Source organism: Dromaius novaehollandiae, chromosome 1 (genome assembly GCF_036370855.1).
Source record: "Dromaius novaehollandiae isolate bDroNov1 chromosome 1, bDroNov1.hap1, whole genome shotgun sequence".
NCBI lineage: Eukaryota > Metazoa > Chordata > Aves > Casuariiformes > Dromaiidae > Dromaius > Dromaius novaehollandiae.
Window position 1 is genome coordinate 138,064,793 of NC_088098.1, and position 20,795 is coordinate 138,085,587.

At 36.8% G+C, this 20,795-nt stretch overlaps 1 protein-coding gene across 3 annotated transcripts in view; it reads right to left on the reverse strand.

Annotated features, from left to right (window-relative positions):
• Positions 1-2,275: 2,275 nt before the first annotated feature.
• PRPS2 (phosphoribosyl pyrophosphate synthetase 2) overlaps positions 2,276-20,795 on the reverse strand; it is a 28,197-nt gene continuing 9,677 nt past the window's right edge. Inside the window, exons 2-8 of one of the 3 annotated variants that reach the window (XM_026117278.2) lie at positions 18,262-18,445; positions 15,517-15,537; positions 11,920-12,018; positions 10,672-10,796; positions 7,579-7,752; positions 4,709-4,868; positions 2,276-3,749 (exon numbers count right to left, since the gene is read on the reverse strand). In XM_026117278.2, coding sequence (XP_025973063.1) covers positions 3,657-3,749; positions 4,709-4,868; positions 7,579-7,752; positions 10,672-10,796; positions 11,920-12,018; positions 15,517-15,537; positions 18,262-18,445 — 856 coding nt within the window. In that variant the 3' untranslated portion in view covers positions 2,276-3,656. The remainder of the gene's footprint in view (positions 3,750-4,708; positions 4,869-7,578; positions 7,753-10,671; positions 10,797-11,919; positions 12,019-15,516; positions 15,538-18,261; positions 18,446-20,795) is intronic. The other 2 variants (XM_026117296.2, XM_026117287.2) reach the window with 2 other exon arrangements.

Consider the following 20,795-nt stretch of genomic DNA (forward strand, 5'->3'; position numbering starts at 1 on the left):
ATTTGTCCACCAAAGTAACTAACCATCAGAATTGATGTGTCCACCTACTGCCCCAGTAGTAAACATTTGTGCATGTGAACCTATCTCAACATCCTTTGTGCCAACAAGTTACGTGTATATATATATATATGCATATATACACACACGTGGATATGTGGGCAACATCTAGCTTGAGCAAAGAATGCAGGCAGCACCCATTACTCTCTTGTTCGCGCTCTGTGCTGTCTTTTATTCTTTTCCCTCTTTCACCTTTTAAGCACAGCATGACACAGGCTTGGAATAAGAAGTAAATGACTGTCAGAACCAGCCACATTCGACAATCACACCTCATTTGTCAGTCATGACAACATACAGAGGGCAGAGAATCAGGATTCATTGCATACTGATTGACTGACAACTTGGAGAGGGACTTGTGCAGTGAAAATGTAAGGTTATACCCATGCTCAGGTTTTACTGCAGACAGCAACCCTGCCTCAGGAAAAGAGTCTGAGCTTTTGACATTGAAAACACTAGAGTCCATGACACAGCCTTTCAAAAAGGCTGCGAACTTCAAGGACTTTTACAGTAGAAAGTCAAAAATTTATACTTCCATGATGACCGTACAATAGGATTCGTCAAATTAGTGTTTGTAGGGTTTCAGTTCATCTCTGCCTGATTTCTGGCATGCTGTGGTGGTCCTAACAGGAAGACTATTGTACATTGAGTAAGCAATCCACATAAGCTGACCTGAGTAAACACAGGCATGTATTGTACTGCACATCACTTGACCTTCAGGATTGTGCTGTGCTGCACGTAGCCCTTGACATAGGGTGAACTTAGCCAGATAATTGTAATGGAAGACCATGAAGGCAGCACCTACTTGGCACCAGTGATGACACCATCCACGTGTCCTTATCTTGAAATGAAGCAACGTGTTTTCCATCTACACCACAGTACTTCTAAGAAAATCCTATGAAAACCTCTAAAGGCCACAATAGTGATGAACCTTACCATGGACGGGATCTGAGCAGTGTGCTGTGGCCTGAGTAGAGGTGTATGAATTTGGAGTTCCCAGAATCACCAACTTACAAATTCTTATGTCCCTTCTACCATCTAGTCTGGGGCATTAAAAAAATAGTTGTCTTTCTTGAAAGAAAGCTTGTGCCTTTCTTGTAGGATTCTGAAGAACCTGTACCTCTCAGCACAGAACACATGCAATCCAGTATTTTCTCTTTAATTCAAAATAATTCTGCTCTGAGAAGAAAGCTTCCATTCAGTCCAAACTGTTTCAAAACAGAATCCCAGAATGGGCCAGGAAGCATATAGTGTTTAAAAAAAAAAGAAACACCTCAGTTTTATGCTTATAGGAAAAAGCTGCTTCTATGTCTTAATTTTGGCAAAGATTGATAGGATTTTCACCTCTAACTTCACAAGTATTGAAAGTGCCCAAAATTCAGTACAGACAGTAAGCTTACTTCTGGAGTTACTTCTGCTCTTTCCCCCACCTAATCTTGCTAAATACAGCTGAATTGTTTCGTTTACAACAAACTGAGAAGCAAGAACTTCAACTGTTCATGAAGCGTTAACTCAAATTTCCAATGAAATTTAAACAGTGTCATTTTTGTCAGACCACATAAAGGAGGAGGATGATCATCTTAAAGATGTGCACTGGTCTGGTGTGATTAACAGTTCATTCTTATGTCCACAACAGCTCATATATAATTTATTAGTAAGGTTGGCATGAGTATCGGTGTCTGCATTCTTCTCTATTTGATCTGCGCAGGACATTGTCTTCATAAATAGAGCAACAAAAGAATAAAAACACAAGCAGTCTCTTGGCACATGTAATTTTTAAGATTTATTTACAATACTTGTGCATAATAAAGGCGAACAATTCAGCATTTTGCTTGTAACAAAGATCTGATCTATAAAATTGAATTAATATTGGGTATTAAGTTTATTGTATAACTTATATGTGTAATAAGGACTAAATTTTGGTGGTATAACTAAGTTGTTAGCTCCAAAACTGTAGCCATGTAACTGCAAAGTAACATTTTAAACACCTGCTTAATACAATAGGTTAAATAACCATGCATTAAAAAATTGCTTTCTGATTCAGATAATAATGTAGATCCATTCCATTGTGTTATAAAGTATTTCAAAAATTAAACTCTAATGAGAAATTCCTCAGAGGACTGATGGCTGAACCAAATTCTGATTGCAGTATCTTATGAACCCATTTCTATACTCATTATGTAAAGCAGTACAGGTGAAACTGTTTTCATCTTCAATATACAAAGAAACCCACAGAAGAAATAGCAAATTATTAAAAAAAAAAAAATACAAGGACAAAATAGCCACATTTTTTCCTCAGAGAAACTAACAGAACATTAGACCAGGTTGAATTGAATGGAAAAAATCCATTTTAGAACACAGTGTATCATGATAAATATATCCCAGAATAAGCAAAGTAGGATGAAATCAGGCTATTCTGTGTGGTTCCACAGTAATGAAACATTTCAAGCATGGCAAATGCTTTTATAATTAAAAACTGCAATCTCAGGTGCAAAGCTGAGTTTTCCTACGATTTAGGTGCAGGAACACTATCTTAACACAGCTGAACTCTTCCTTTCCAGCAGATAGGCTGAAAACTGTAAAAGAATGTGAAGACCTAAAGTGACAGAAATTTTTTTTTCCCCCCAGAATCCATTATTGACTGCACTTACCAGTACCTAACCATAAGCTTCTCAGCATACAATCTATTTTCCCAGTGGTTTTAGTTCTCTAATATTAAAGTATTCAAGACTGGTTAGTTTACCATAGTTCACCGCCTACACAGCAAAGTGCTGTGGTAGTTCATAATAGAAAGATGAAGCTCGATTAATTATGCAGTTAAAAATGAAAATTCTTTTCTGATATTTTCAGTCAAAATTGGTCCTTATTATTGAAATACAGGAAATTAATAAATAATCCCAAGAATATTGAAACATCAGTCTTCTGACTGACTATAGCATCTGCACAATAGATTTCAACCAAATGATATAAGGTAATGAACAACTGAGAGCTTTACAGAAGAAAATTTGTAACCATATATACCTTGTGAAGAAAAAGAACACCAAGTTTATGAAACACAGGTAATATTATGGATGTGTCAACAGTTCCTTAAAACTGATATGAGGTTTAAATTCTGTCAGGGTTTACAAAATAATTTTCATTGGAGTTAAGCAGAACAAGGAAAAATAAAAACAACAACAAAAAACCCTGCTTGCCTGACAGACAACTAGATTCCAGATGCCTAAATCTGTAGCATTTAGCTTAACACAGAAAAACTATTTCATATGCATAAATTCCATTAAGTTCTATAAACTTCTTTAGTAATTCTGAATAGAAAACAGATCTGAAGCAGCAATTTAGCAGAAAGAGCTCATGAGCACACAAAAGAACTTAGCAACAGGTAAGATCCCAGACACTCAAGGGAATTCATAAAAGGTTTCTGCAGGATGGTAATTTATTGCCAATTTACAAGGAACAAATGGTAATTAGGAGACAAATATAATAATTAATCATATGAGCTCTGGGCTTGTACAGAGATACTCATCTCTTGTGGTTGAGATGCACTGTTAAGAACAGGGCTAGCTGACACAGCCCTTGCAAAGGTACAACACAGCTTCTTGCGGTTATAAGGGAACATGACTGAACAGGTAAGACACAGATTCACCATTGTGTGTTCTTCGAATTGCCTCAGCCAGGATCATAGAAATGTCAATAACCTAAGAGGAAAGAAAGAAAGAAAAAAAGATTATAGGATATCAAAACAATATACTACAAAAAAATCAGTTTATAAGCACGTGTTTACAAGCATATGGACTGTACATTCAGTTTACTATTCTGCCCTCTTACCCACCTAGGAAGGAAAATAACTTTAAAGCATTAAGCAAGCCTAACATGAGGAATATATTAACACAAAGTACAGACTAAAAATTGAACAAGAAAGTAGTAACCAGTTTTTGTACAGGCTTACTGCTGAGGACTGCTAACACAGGCCATGCTGTCAGAAGAAACATTTTATTCCAGCCATTAGATGGCAGCATCCACTTAAAATCTATATGGTACTATGTTTGTGTCAAGTTGTTTTAATTCAGTGTAGCATAAAAACAAAACAAAACAATCCCCCCCACCATCATTTTATACTTACCTCCCTCTGCATGGAAATAAAAAAAAAAAAGGCAAGCTAACGGGACACATGACTGCCAAGAATAGTCTCATGTAAAAGCTACTGAGATAAGTCAGCTTTGTATTTTTGGTTTGATTTTAGAAACATATGAAAATGCCAAAGATAAAGATAATTAGTGTATTTCAAAAACAAAGAAATCTAAAGTTTCTGTGGCATTCACAATAATATAACTAGCTTGAGTTCCCACATACAAATATTGTGTGATGAATATTGATCAAATTCTAAAAAAGCATCACAGCCAGCTTTAAACCCATTATTCTTTTACTGTCATGCATAGTCAATCTGCTGCAGTATCAAATATTTTTTCCAATATTTTATCATACTAACTGAATTTCCTTAAAACAGTTCTTCAGCATGATTTAGCAGTATGTTCTGCAAACAACCTAGCTGCACAACGTGTTTGAGAATATTGTTTTCATCTTAAAACTCTAGCATCAGAGAATGGTAAAATACAAATCCAGAGCTTGAACAGATGATACAAAAATACTACAGTACCTGAATTTTGGGGCAGTGTTTCATTTTCTCTTCTTGAGGGATTGTATTTGTTACCACAACAGCCTCAAATGCTGCATTATTAATCCGAGAAATAGCAGGACCAGAAAAGATTCCATGACTAAGAATAGCATAAACTTTAGTGGCTCCAGCAGACACTAACCTGCAGAACACAAAGGAAGAACATGCTGTGATGCATGTTTAAATGCACAGTTCTAGATGGGACTTCTTTGAAATGGAAGTGAATTGTGCTTGGACAGAGGTTTCTGGGGTCAAAAAAAAAAAAAGGTTTAATTATCAAAATCCTAGCTTACTGCAAGGTTGGGGAAGACATGCTGCTGATTCAGAAGACAGATGATGCAGCGCACAAAAAAATTGTATAAATAAAAGAACTAGAACAACTTGTGAATAAGTCAGATTCTCTTCACTTGGTTTTGATTGGCCTCTGTACCTCCAGATACTCAAAGTTATGCAAGCCTACAACTGGAACTGGGACAAAAGGCAACCTTGAACAGCTGGTACTTTATTAGATCATCGCAGAAAGTAAGAAAGGGAAAGAGACAAAAATACGGAAATATCATATCATTCTGAATGACTCACTGGAATCAAAGAATTCCAATCATTAGTATGTGCAACCTAAAAGGAGGGTACATTATTACAGTGTGAATGTGTACTACGAGTGAAGAAAAAAGCCTTCAGTAAGCTGATCTGCAGTATCTGGAAATACATGTCTAACCTAATCTGCTAGATGTGCCTTTAGGTCACTAGGATAAAGAGAGACTTAAAAAGTAATTTAGATAAGTCTAATTAAGCAGAAACTGCATCTCATCTAGGTTTGGTATTAATGAAAAGCATACCTTCATGCCAAGAACACAGGCAGCATTGTTCAAGCAAAAGCATCTTCTAGTGAACACTCCAGGTACACTGCAGGTTTCTGATGCTTTTAGAATTTATCCACAGTAGATTTTTATAGAGCAAAGTGTTTCTTTCATAGCAGGAAAAAAAAAAAAGGCCTCCTTTCTGACAGCAGCTAGTTTCCTCTGTGCACAGAGGTGTCAAAAAATCATCGGCTACACAATTTGTGGTTTTGGCCAGCAAAGGGCACAACACACACAGGCCCACTTTGGGGTTTGATACCGATTACTATGTGGACAGCAAACAACTGCATAGTATCCAACTGCAGGATTCCATCAAGCATGACAGAAGAGGAAACAAGACTGTAAGAATTCTTCTACCTTGAGTTTTTGACATCCTGATCATCTAGGAGCAAACAGCAAACCGACAACTAAATCCTGTAAACTTGTGGGATGATCTTTACTTCAGACCACTAGTGGTAATGTCTAGCTCACTCAAGTATCACCCTATTACTTCAAAAGAACATGAAACAGGTTTAGGTAGGAAGTATCATGTGGACCTATATTAGATCTGATGCTATTCAATACTTTCAAATGGTCTGCAAGTATACTGGGCAGGAATATAAATTCAAAGTGATCTCAAATCAGAGATATAAGCTTTGGAAAGGATTAAGTGCAGGTGTAATAATACCGTAGTAAGTGTTCAGCAACAAGATCTGTTTAAGACATTCCAGGGCCTTGTTCCCCAGCAGTTTGTTCCCACTTCTATTTTGCAGCAGGCACAACCATTTGGGGGGGCTTTGCTGTAAACCAGATCATAACGTAAGATCTGAAAATAATCTTTGGATGGGAAAATTAGACCTCAGGTCTCCAATCAAGTTTAGACTGAAGCCCTTGACTTTCCGAAACAGAGCTGACATCATACACTGGGATATGAGTGGAAGGGCAGGAGCCCTTCAGTTCACTATTGCTCAACTGTAATATGTCACATTTGTCCTTAATGAGTATCAGTCCATTTCTCCAATTTGTCAAAATGATTTTTGAAGCTAGAATTGCTGCCATCCATTTTCAGTTGTGAAGCTATGGCAACAGGAATAGGAAGAATTAATCATTTGAATTTACACAGACTGGGACTCCTGGCTAGCAATTTTTTAGGAAAGGGTACAGACATTAACAGAGTTCAGGGCAGTCAACATTATCAACCTCTGTGGAAAAAAAAAAAAATTACCACCACCCTGAAGCGTACAAGCATAAGGACAGGCTGATAAAGAACCCCACAGATTAATCCTTTCTACTCAGCAATGTTAGGGCCTCAGTCAGGATAGTGGGCCTACTTTCAGATGCTGCACTTCAAGAAGTAAATGGATGAAACGAAGAGAGTTCAGACAGCATCAACAGCAGAGCAGAGGTCTAGAAACTGTCTGGAAAGACTGAACAAACTTAAGTTGTTTAGTCTAGAGGGGGATGAAAACAGTCCTCAACTACATTCCAGACAAAAGAGGATTAAAAAATAAATAAATAAATAACTTATTTGCACTGTCCAGGATAAAGAAGACTAGGAGTTTTATACTGAAGATTTATATTAAAGATTAAACATGCATTAAATACTGAGGAGAAAAAACTTTCTAATGGTGAATCTAGCAAAGCTCTGCAAAAGATCACCAAAGGAGAGTGGAAAAGCTCCATGATAAGGTTTAAGAACACAATGATCTGTCATTTCTGCCTTGGAACTGGAAAACACATTAGATGGCCCCCAAGTCTCTTTCAAGTTTGATGAGACTGTTTTAACTTTTTCTTCTTTCTAAATACAGAATAGATATTTCTGTAAATATTTTCACTCCCACATTCTACAGGAAGACAGTCTGATCACAGGACTGTGACCTATAGACTGAAGAATCAGAGCGACTTCACACTACAGAGATCAGGTTGACTTATAAGCATGCAGACACAGCAACTGAGTTCATCTGCTATCTGCAGGTCACACTACAGGGAGACATTGCGCTAATTCCTAATACTTACTTGTCTGCTGCATGACATATCGTGCCACATGTGTCAGCCATATCATCAACAAGAATAGCTACTCTGTCTTTCACATCACCAACCAAGACCATTCTGTCTACTTCATTTGCTTTCTTCCGTTCCTTATGAATGAGAGCAAATTCCACATTCAGTCTATCAGCAATTGAAGTAACCCTAAGTTAGAGGAAGAAATAAAACATTTCAGAAACCTATTTTAAAAGAAAGAAGAAAGCCTACTTGTCTGTTTGTCATAAGACTGTGTGTGTGTTTATTAAAAATCACTGTAGCACAAAACAGGGCAGAAAGAATCTTAATTCTCTGTTAATAAATACCACCACAGTGTCTTAACCAATACTCCAGAAATAGATTTTTTTTTTAATTGACTTTAGTTTTCTGGCACTAAACTCCTGTCTTTGAAAAGGTCATTAGGCAAATACAATTAATAATATAACTAAGTTACTGTGTTTAGGGCATTCAATAGAAGCAGTAATCCAGCAATGCTGGTCATTGGCTGGAGAAAAGAGGACATATACACACACTATTTCTCAGGATGAGAGGTTCACTTCACAGCATGAGACTGTTAAACTAGGGGGAAAAAACAACCCCAAAGCAGTCATTACTTTTCTTCATCCAAACCAAAGAGGAGTTTAGCTGTATTGTTCCAATAAGTTTATGAAATATAGTTCTGTACACATAATCTGCTTTTGATAACACAGATATACTGAAGTAGAAATTTACTATAAAGTAGAAATAGTTTCTGAAGTAGAAATTTATAAATCAGAGACAGCTAGTGTCTAATAGAAAAGAATTGGGTATGTGCTTAGAGTCTACTGTTATAGATTCTGGTCCTTCTAGTGTCGGTCTCTTCCTCTTCAGGATAGAGAGTAGGAGAATTACAGGCCCGGTAGCGTAACCTCTGCACCTACACTATAAAAAGAAATTTTGAATACTTGTGTAGGGGAGGGTCACTGCTAGTAGAAGAAAAGCTGCTGTCTGAAAATATGTGGAGATTTATTGCCTCATTCTTCAAGGAAAAGCTTTCCCTTCAGGACTGCTATTGAAGAACTCAGGAGAAGGTTTGGGCATGGGGAAAATTAAAGAATAATGTTCAGTTGTGAAAGCTACTGCGTTAGATAAAATAGTTAATTCAAAATTAAATTTAAGAAGACTTTTAAATAAATATAGCTTTTTAAAATCATTTCAAAGGTATCTACAGAGCTACTAGTAGCTCAGGAAAAATGTATGCAGGTCCATCCAAATTTGTTAGACTCTTACTGGTATGCGAAACATATACACAAAACATTTCAGTTCTTCACAAGCTTTTATTGAACTGCTGCAAAACCTAGTCACTCTAGATAGTTTAAAAAAAGAGAGAGCCTCAATTCTAAGCATACAACAGCTTGTACTTTAAAATCCTAACTGAAAGCACTGTTGCCAGGAATGTGAAAACCAGACCAATGGGAAAAACAAGCAAGTAAGTTAGTGGTGATTAGTAACTTATTTAGCAACATTTGTCTAGTAATCAAGTAGTTTACTTAGCAATTCTGTTAGCAATGCTTTTGATCACCAAAGATTTTTTAGAACTCCTCAGGGTGACCTCTGGTGGCCAGACTGAACTCCACTAACAAGCTTAGTTTGTTACAGACTTCTAATTAAATAGATTGCTTTATTCAGATTTTTTGAATATGCTAGAGCTCTCAGACATATTCAGAGAAATAAACACTACTATGCTTTGTCTGTGCTAGCACAGTCTTGAAGCTTGTCCATTTTAGAGTGCTGTTAACAAGGTTAACATTCACAGTTAATAGAGAATACGGTTCAGTTTCTTTAGTACTTAAAAGGTAAATATGTTTGTTTGTTACAGCTTTCCAAAACCAGGCAGACAGACAAAAAATGTTAGTGTTTTCACATTTTTGTGCACAACAGTGTAATTTCAAAGCAAATCTCAATACTTACGAGGCATTAAGTTATCAATAGAACCTGCATGCCTTACTTCAATCACAAAATTCAATGAGCTGGAAAGCCACCAAGCAAATGGTAAGAAACAGAAAAGTATTCAGATGTTTAAAATATTAAGCAATCAAAACATACATATATTTAATACTTCCAATTTATTTAAGATATTCTTCATATTCTATTCACTTTCATTAACTCAAGTATTAATTTGAAGGTCTACATGTTTTAAATGAACAAGCCCAAACCATCTTCTTTACATTATATTACTGAAGGCGAAGGAGAATTTATAAGTTTACAGTAAGCAATGTTCTCCCTTACTTCAACAGCAAGTGTTTGATTGCATTTCAACAGAAAGATACCAAGACAGATTCTATCCGTATTAAATAGAATGAAAGTGATCCTCAAAAATAAACTCTTATGATCAATCTCTAACACACAAATATAACTTGAGAGTGAGCATTTCACCTCAACAGCATCCTTTGTCACTTCATTGACTTTGTGTTTCTGAACTTTTACATTAGTTTATAGGTATCACATAAAAGATGGTCTCCTAAACGACTAACACATACTGTGAAAAGAGAATCATTACTCTTTTATCATTTGCCACTCAAAGCAAAACTTCATTCTCTTTTTCTAATATTCATAGTACATAACTTGAGTCAATAGGTTTACAACTAGAATGCAGTAACTTTAGGAAAAAAGAAACATGACTCAAGCAAGGTCTTACCTAAATGCCAGCAGGTACAGTGAGGACAGGCCACATGCTTTAACAGAGAAAGGAAACTTAGGCAATTCCAGAGTGAAGCAGGAAGAGGTGCAACAACTGGACTAAAGAAGCAAGCAGCAGGAAAAATCTTTCCCTCCGTGGAGGGATTCAGCTAATGAGGCCATATCCAGGGAGAGAGAAACACATTTTCTTTAGAGTACAGAAAGCTCCTGGATGTTTTCAAGCATGAACAACATTTAGGAGAACTAGTTATGCTGTTTTTTTCACAACGCAGCTGGCGTCAATTTTGTAACCTATATCTCATACAGTTCAAAAGGGTGGAGGAAGTGGGGAGGAGGGCCATGAAAAAGCATACACCAAACAGTTAGTTGATCACTAACTATATGCAGAACTAACAGCTTGAATAGTACCTTTTTGCACCACCTGCATCAGGTGAGACTATGATACAGTTTTTCCACTCCATAATGTTCTCTTTTATCCACTGCAGCACTGCAGGTTCTGCATACAGGTTATCTACTGGAATGTCAAAGAAACCCTAGTCCAAAAGAGAAAGATAGTTTCATAAATATACATTTATTTTTTACTTGAAACTTACTTGGAAGACATCAGGGAAAGAGTCAAGCCTTTGCCTCTCATGTAGGGTAGGACTTTAATTAGTATTCTACACTGGCCTAATTCTACCCTCTGCTATTTCTATCAAATTCGGTGGAAGCAGAGTTGGACAAATACTAAGGTCTCTAAAAATCTCATCCAAAGTAGTGAAATGAAGAACAACTGTTCCCACAATATGAAACCCAAAAAAGACCAGGCTCAAGCACCTACGTAAATTCATGTTAGTGAAAAAGCCTTAAAAACTTACTTAACTGCCATAAATTTTAATTCTTAAGACTGATTGCTTGATATGAACACTAGTATTTCAGTCTAGGGAAGATTCAAGTTAACATTACTTGAGCAACAGAATGGAATCTTTCTTCTCTTTTTGCAAGTTGTAATGAGAAGAAACCTGTGACCACAAATGAAGCTGCTTTTTATGCAGATGAGAGCAATCTAGCATAATTTGAAATTCTGATTAAACAGAATGCCAGAACTGGAAGAGAAGGTATCTTCTAGAAAAAGCAAGGTATCTTGAAAGAGGTGCACATGAGAACCACAGGCAATGTCTACTCTGATTTGCTTGATTCATCAGCGAAGCCAGCTAAGGGTTTCCAGCCTCCATCTCCACTTCTCTTGAGAGAATATTGTCCCCTTGGCTGCACCAATAAAATTCTACCACGGCCAAGACTAAAAAAAGAACACACACACAACCCCCTACACACACACACACACACACACACACCCCGGAGGGCATATTGTATCTTCCAGAAGCTCCAATACACTTGAGTTTGGCAAATTCTTGGGGGGAGGGAGGGAGAAACACTCAGAAGTTTCTAAGGTGCCCACAAAATCACCCCGTAAGAACAAGACTGATCTCTTTTGAAAGAGAATTGAATTTAATTAGAAACCAGTAGTGAGGTAATCAAAACTTTCTCTAAACCCTGAGAATTACACTTCCAAACATCACCTTTCAAAACAATGAGCAAAAACCAGAGAATTAGTAGTGGCCTTTCATATTAATTCAATAGACCTTCTGCCTACAGTCAGTAAGAACTTACAATTACCTGTATCTGAGAAGCATGCAAGTCCATAGTGATGATATGGTCAGCCCCTGCAACTGACAGCATGTTGGCAACAAGTTTTGCTGAGATTGGAGCACGACTCTGAGGAATAAAGCACAAATGTTCAAATTTAAAAAAAATGACTAGATACAAGGAGTCACAAAATTTGCTATGTTTACATATCTTCCTTTAGTATATTTGCAATTTAGATATGAAGAGCTCCAAAAACTTTGACCAAACTAGCCTGTCAATAGCAAGTGTTGCTACTAGGGTTTTGGGACTCAGCAAAAAATTTTGGAGCATCTGAATCGGCTTGCACAGCCTGGCTAATAATGTCTGACTAACAAGCAGAGAAAACTGGGGATATAATTTTCCAATTCTTTATTTTGAACTTTTAGCTAGCTCTTCTATACTAAAGATAGACAGTCTCCACTTCTCTAACCCACTATCCATACTTTAATATCTGATTCTCAGGCAACTATCCTATTCTAAAGAACATTGCCAAATATGAAGAAGGAAGGCAGAGTAAAACTAACTTTTAAAAAACACTGCTTAAAACAAAGTTAATATCAAGCATTTCTTCATGATACAGTAAAACAGATCCATGTAGGCAGGTGTAGAGGACTATTCTTTCTGCGAGTTAGGACTTAATTGTCAGATGTAATTAGGAATCTAGGCTTCTGAGGGGGAGGGGGGAAGAGAATGGGAATGCAGAAAACAGGAAAGTGGAAGGGGCAGAGGAAGAGCGAAAGACTAATTAGCATAGTTAATGGCAATGGTAGGTGCTTTTTTAAATCTGACAAAGATGCAAAATTAACAGCAACATAAAAAAGATGAAAAATCATGATTGGAGGCTAGCTTATGGTTTTTCCGAGCAACTGCAAAATCCTTTGAGACTCTGTAGCTATATAAAAAACCTGTTATGTTACCCCCAACAGCTTGGTCTGTAACGGACATACTAAACTAAACTTCATGTTCTCTTTTTACCAACCATTAAATATGACTAGCAACCAGCACTACTGTTAGCACAGAAGCAGAACTAATTCAGAGGTTCCATCTCACTGTTGGGTTCTGGTTTTGCTAGCAAGATATTCTCTCCTCTTAGTTTTCTTTATCAACAGCTTCATTTAGCCTTCTAGAAACTCCCCCACAATTTTTCAAAGTATCTCACAATTTTTACAAAGCTGTCTCAAGGGCAAAACCTACAATAAGCTGAACCACTGCCAATTTAACCGGGATGCTATACTGGCACCTGGCTACAGCACAGACTTACTTCCCTCAAAGCATTTGTTGATTTAGTTGGAAACTCCACCTTTCCCCATTTTAACCTGTGAATTGCCAACATACTCCAAGCTGTAAGAAAGACTGCAATATCTCTGTTTATTTCCTTGAAGAAAGTTTATCATTAAGAAACCCTTCATTTAGAAAATTCGCGTGCATGTGTGTGCGTGTGTGCATTTTGCACAAGATCTCCCCGCTTTGGCCTTTATAAGATCCACAGAAGATATATACAGTGGTTTGCAATTACCTAGATATCCAATTCACATGCAGACAGCTTCGGTAAGATTTTGCAGTCCCTACAGCCTCATCAGGGATGGCTATTTCCCAGTTAATGAGGATTACACTGGTCCTCATTTATGCTCATTTCTGTAAGGTCCAACTGAGCCAAAGCTTTCTGGATACTTCTGTTCTTTTCAGTAAACTCGTGATTTGTCCTGTTCAAGATCCTGGTCACTTCAGGTCATTTTAGCAGTCCAAATCAGACTGGGCTAGGCTTCAAGACATGCTCAAGTCTCTGGTAACATCCAGCAAAACAAAGATTTAGTTCCTAATCTATGGACTTTACCATCATGTTTTTTCATCAGTAGTTTGCGAAGATCTGATTTGATGTTAGTCAAGCTAAACTAACAAATGCTGCTGAAGGCAGAGGTTTGCCCACCTTCTTGCCCCATTTCTTGCCTCCAGCCTATACACTTCCACCACTTCTCTTGGGCTGCACACTGATACCTGTCTGAACCCACAGCAGCCAGCTGAGGAAGCCAAAATGGAAGGGGTGAGGGAATAAGACTGCTAACCAAGACAACCAATTCTGGTAGAAAGCAGGACCAAGTTCAGCCTTGCTGTCATGGCAAATAAGATTCTTCCCAGAATGTGGTTTGTATTTTCACTCCCTCTGGCCTAATGAAATTCACTGTTTTTTTTTTCTTTTTTCCATTTCTGTTCAACAAAAATACCAGTTAGCTTGTCTCATGCCTCCGTATCATGAGTATCACCATCACAAAAAACAAACAAAAAAACAACAAAAAAACCACCTTTCCTGCATCAAGTACTAATGTATACATTACCAGTTGATACTTCTTTCAGTTGCTGGCCTTGGAGGCTGACTTCCCAGAAGGAAAAACTTGAAGGTTTTACCACTAGGTAACTTGTTTTAGTAGACATGCACATCACAGATTGCCTACATGCTGGTGGACAGAGGGTCTTGGAAGGAAAGATAGCCAAACACCTATACCTGTTTCTCAAGAATAGGCTAATAGGAGATTAAGACAAATGAAGTTTTCAGCTATCTGAGTTTCCTCTACACAAAATTGCGCATTAAAATAAATAATCATATTCAAAAAAGATTTAAGATTTGATTGCTTACAAAGAAAGTGAGAAAAGTTTTATGCTACAGCATAATCCAAGTTGATTTTTAAAATAAACTTCAAAAAAACCTCAATCTGGCCTCAAATTGAGACACTCAGATGACAAAGGTAGACAAGAACTGAAGGTTCTCTTTGACTTTGTGATGTTTGCTTATCAGAGAGGCAAGAATGCAAGAAGATTCACTATATTCATTTTTCCATTCTTTGTCACAATTTGAGATTATTTAGAATTATTAGTGTGAAATACAACTTTAGATTATGTACAGAAACTAAGTTGGAGTAATCACTGAGGTTTTTAGTTCCTAAACAAATTCCCTGCTCACTTATAGCAGCAATTATATAAAGATTTCTTGCTTTATGATGTGTTACAAAGTTATTAGCAATTCTTAAAATTACTAGGGTCAGGGAAGGAATCCACAAAGCTAATAAAAACGACCTCATAAGAACAACTATGCAAAGGATACGTAGCTGAAAGCAAAAGGTGGGAATGCCTTTATTCATCTTATTATATTGTTTTGCTCAAAATGCATCACATGCATACTGAATCAAAAGAAAAAATTATCCAAGAAACCACAAACATTTGACTAGAACTTTCACTTCCAAGAAAGCCAGTTGTGACGTTTATTGATACTGAATATTCACTAATTTATTACCTAAATTCATCATTTTGAAAATGAGATATGCTTTGAAGCCTCAGAAATTGACAGCCATTGTCTTGACCGTCCAAATAAATTTTCAACTAAAATCAAGGAGTTTTCTATTAGCAAATTATTCCACAGGATTACTGTCACAGCCTAGGTAAAAAACAACTGAAATCTAGAAGTGAAACTGAAAGTGTTCCCAGTTACATATGATGTAACCCAGTAAGTCTCACCTTTTAAGGCCATCTTAATGGAAATACTTACTGTTAGATTAAAAAAAAATTAAATTAAAAAAAAAAAAAAAGGATACCTACCCAACGCTCCACGGCCCCCTTCTACAAATCAAAAAAACAAAGTTACATAAGCTGTGGAACACCAAACCTCACCTGTCACTATACTTCTAACTTATCTCAAAGACATCTCTACAGTATCCTACATAAACGTATCTTGCCCAAGGCTTTGAAGGTAAGCATAATTAGAGGATGCATAAACTTGCAAATGTAGCCAAAGCACAGATACTGCAGCTAATTTTAAATTAGCTAGCTTGTGTATCAGAATTATTCTAGCTTATGACAGCACTTGATTATGCCCAAGTCAATTTACCAGCTTTCCGAGGATTCTTGGCAAGTTTTTTTTTTTTTTTTTCTTTTTAAACCTCTGTTTCCCTGCCTTTATAATTCGGAGAACAGCTTGCATGGATCTGTATATTGTCCTGCTAGAACTGTTGCTAATAGCCAAAGCTAACTCACTTAAAGCTAGTCTAGGTTTAATGCTAAAATGCCCAGAGTAGATTACATAGGGCTTATTCAGAATATGATGTTTTCCAGAAAGCCCCTTTTACTTAAATCAAGAACACTTTCACTGTTTTCAATGATTATTACTGCAATAGAGGCATGAAGAAGGTGACATCTCCAGCAGCAAGGACTCATCTACGAAGAACTAAATGGGCTGAAAGTCAACAACTTAAATTTTACTAGTAAACAGCAGATTATGCTGCTTCACTTCATATTCAAGCAACTGCAGCAAGATCTTTCAGCAGAAAGAAAATCTGCACACATTCATAGTAAGAAAATGGCTGGCACTTTTCTGACATTTCAGGCAGCACACAAATCTTACGCATTCAACATGGGTCAAAGACCAAATGATGTGATGCAATCAAATAGTGAGAGGAAGGATCTTCCTGTCAAAGAGCTGCCCAATGTCAACAGCGACACTATAGTTTATTTTGCAACACGGAGGTCAAATACCAAGGTTATTTTCCAAAGATGGCAAACATTTTCACAATTTCAAAACAGAGGTTAAAAGAAAAAAAAGAATAAAATGGCTTGCCTAGAATTGCAGAACACAGCAGCACCCAAAGAAAAGTCTAGAACAATGCTCTAAGTCAGTGTCTTAGTTACTTTCCCGTGCTATCTATCTTCAGATGGCATTTCCAAAAGACAAAAATGCTCCTGGGCAACATGCTGGGCCACCACCCTACAGGTTCCAAGTGTCTCTTGGAAGCTTACCATCTTGATTTTTGGTACACTTGATAAGGCATTCCCTAGATGCACAGTAAACTTGGGACATACTCATCCTTTTCCCACACCAAGAACTTATATTGTGGTTCAGCAGAATCTTCAAATAGGAATTTGGAAATCAAAACATCTTCAGGAGCAAAATGCTTTCCTTAGCTTTAAACAAAATGTTTACTGCTCTCTTTTCAAGCTCTTTTCATAAAACTCTTTTCAGCTCTCTAGTCAAGAAACAGCATTGTTCAGTACAGAAACACAGCAAACTGAAGTTCCAGAACATGTAGGCAAAGGATATGGAGCTACTATTTAACCCCTGAACTGAGTTTTTGAAAGTCTCCGTAATAATACTGTGTTATGGAGGCTAGACTCTTTAAAATAAAAATTTGGGTGTATTCAGTTTTGTTCTCACATGCTGATAATGGCATAAATTGTAGTATATTCTATTATTTTTAGATTCTACATCCTTTATCAATCCTGTTATATTTTATACAAAAGAATAAGAGAAAAAACAACCAAAAACTCAGAGGGCTTTGAGGATGGTTTGCACAATGCTCCAAGTGCAAGGGAGGGGGCAGTCAATTTATGGGAAGTACTAGAGTGGGGCAATTTTGCAAAAAGACAACAATTGCAATACAATATTAAAAGCTATGTCACATTTATTGTTGTCAGTTCTTTTCAAGTGGGTTTGGTAAAAGTAACGCTCATGTAACATAAGGTTTTTGCATATATGTACTAGAAATAGAAAATTTTCTGTTCTGTATTTTTTAATCAAACTCACTTGCCAATAAGGAGTTATTGTGTTACCAATTTAGCAGAACTGTTGCATTTATCATCTGTAGCAGCCCAAATTTAGAGAAAGCACTAAAAGGACAGAAGTGATCTAGGTTTTTTTCTACACTTTTTGGTCTGTATCAATACAAATAGATTATTCCAAATGTACTTTTCTGGAATCTGCCCTACAGAATGGAATAATGTGTTCATTCATTACTGTTAATGTATTGCAGTTTTAATCAGCTCCTTCCATTTGGCTCTCAGTTTTAACACATAGGGTAAAAACCACCTGCATAGTGGTTCTAGCACTTCAAATTGTCTCAGGCAATTCCTGTCCTTCACTTCTACTAAGTCCTTCTCATAAATTTTGAAATAAAATGTCAGTATAAGGATTTAATTCAGTGCAATTACACTAATTAAAAATGGTAAAACGGGTGTATACTCCTGATATACATAAAAAAAATAAAGTCAGCAAAAGCAAGAAAGAGTTCCACAAAGTTAGGTTTGCTAGCAAGGTACTCTGAAGTATACCACACACAACATATACTTACTTGTAAAAATCAAAATAAGTGAAAAATCATGTATTGTCTCCATTCACTTACAGATGATGTAATTCAACATTTGAACACAAAAAGATAAATATGTTAAAAAAAAATCTTAATTCTCTTTTAAGTGTTTATGAAAACATGCTTTATCTCCAAAAACTTCAAGGGAACAAGCTGAAAAAAGATTTAAAAAAAATATGCTTTTTATAATAAAATACATCTTACCTACCTTGTCTTTCTTATCTTGCCTGGCATATGGAAAACATGGAATTACTGCAGTCACTCTGGAGGATGATGCAATCTTGCAAGCATTGATCATGATGAGTAGTTCCATTAAGTTGTCATTTATTTCTCCACAGCCACTCTGGATGATATACACATCTTCTCCTCTCACACTCTCACCAATCTCTACGCTGAAAGAGTAGGAGATAGCCAGTTAATCACATTAGTTATTGGAAGTGTTATTAAAGAATAGAACCAAACTGTTTTGACTAACAAACCTTCATAGGTTTATCCTCATTTAGGACACTTACTGTGACTTGGTAACTCTCCCCTTGATGCACAGTTCACTTCAAAACGAACCAGTCTGAAGTTTACTTCAGCCTAAATACAGCCTTTGAAAGGTCTGTACCAACCAATGTATAATTATGGCTGTAGCACAGATGCAGCTCACATGGTTATTAAGTTTAATAACGCTTTTTTGTTTTAGTTTAGGTATTCTATGTCCCAAGGAGAGTTAGGATAAGTATTTAAAACCCAACCTGAATAATTACAGAAACAAGTAAGAGACAGCTTCCAGAGTATTTTATTAATAATTGCATCAAAATTCCTCTGCAAAAAGTGCAATTCATTTTCCATGATAATTAGGACATTGTTAAATTCAAGAAGATACTGCATTTTAGAAGACAGCAGTATCAAAGAGCCAAACAGAAGTCTGGTTAAAACTGAAACCATGATGTCTATAGACAGTTAAAAAAAAAAAAAAAAGTCATCAACAGTTCACTCAAGGTTTCTCACATGCTATGCTATTTGTTCTAATTGAGCTTACCTATTTTGGCCCTCTAAGATAGTTTAAGAATTATTTTGTTCTTCCACAAACTTCCAAGTAAATTTTGGCACTGATCACTGCCTCACATCATGACACTTGTGTGTTACACATTAATGCCACCACTACAGAATTCAAAATAAAATGTAGCTTAAAAATAAATAGGAAAATTAAAACAAATCAGTGGAATATTGTTTTTTTCCCCATTCTAGATCCAAGTGTGAGAAATCTACTGTTGAGTCATACCCACACCTACTACCTCAAAACTTGCTCATAAAAGCTACAGACATGAATTCAGGGGGGAAAAAAAATGAAGGTTAGTAAAATGTACAGACTTCCTGGATAATGAGGCAATCGGAACATTTAAACTCATGCTCTGTTAAATCAGTTTGAGATACTAAAGGCTAAAATATCTTCAGTTCTTATTTGTAAGGTTGCACCTTCACCCAAGCCACAAATAATCCAAAGGTTCTAGCTGGAAACTATCCACATGACTCACATGGGGTAGAAAACAGTTTCTCTGACACTCCTTCAGCACTGAGGCCTGTTCTAGTCAAACATAATCCAAAAAACTAGTTTATCAGCTTCCAGGGCACTGTGCAAGAGGCAGTAGCTTTGTGTAGCTACAAAACACAGAAAGGAATTTACTGCTTATGTACATCTGAATGATAGGCAAACATTAGAGATAGTCCCATGATGATAGCTGAAGGCAGGATCACCGGTTACATTTTGAAAACTGTAAAGATGTACCTGTCCCAGAAAGAATGTTTGTCCCTTTGAAGGTTTTCAAACCAGAATAAAACTAAATTACACAGAACAGACTGTGCTAATTTAATGAGCAGCCATTATTTTGTTTCCTCCTCATCAAGCAACGTGCAGTTTCATGCTGAGCAGTGAAAGAATGAGTCTGATGGAAAATATATATGTGAGCATGCAATTAAAGACGACATTGTAAGCCAGATGCACAAAGCAATAGATAAGCAACCTTTCTTCACTTCCTTTCACGAGTGCTCTTCACTGAGCTCTAGTATGACCTGAGTGCTTCACTTTGCAACCTTAACAGTTGTTTCATCTTTCTCCTGGCTACTTGAACATGCCCTACTACCCATGCATATTCACACCCAGGCTCTGACTCCTCCTCTGTCTCATATTAGTAGCACCTGCCTCCTTGTTTAATCCTTTTCTCCCTCTAGGCCCTTATTCAACTTCCCCATCTCGCCTCCTCACAGGTCTCAGCCTCGTTGTCTAAACCAACACCTCTTTCACCTACCAGTTTTTGCCTTATCGGACTTGCTTTCCTTCAAATCAACGAACTCTCATTTTTACGTTACAGACATACCATCAGAAAGGTCACCAAGAAAACAAAAAGGAGAACGAGTGTCCCTGTGCTCTCAGCTCCCCTATTCAGCTCCACTGCAGCCTCAGAGCAAGTTACAAAAAAAGATGTCTTAGTTTTTCCCTCCTTAAATGAATGTATTTTTTTGCCTGAGAAAGTTACCAGCAGAATTTTCTAAGCTAAAGCAAAATATCTAGTAAACGCAAGGACCTCTATGAAGACTGATATTGTCAGGGACAGTGTCGTCTTCAGATATTGGAGTGTTAATTCTAGCAAATCTTTGAGACTTCCCTCAAGGCAGAAGGATACATTTCTGTGGTTACACAACTGTTACTTCCCTGTCCAATTTTTTGATCAAAGCAATAAAGCTATTCAGAGAAGA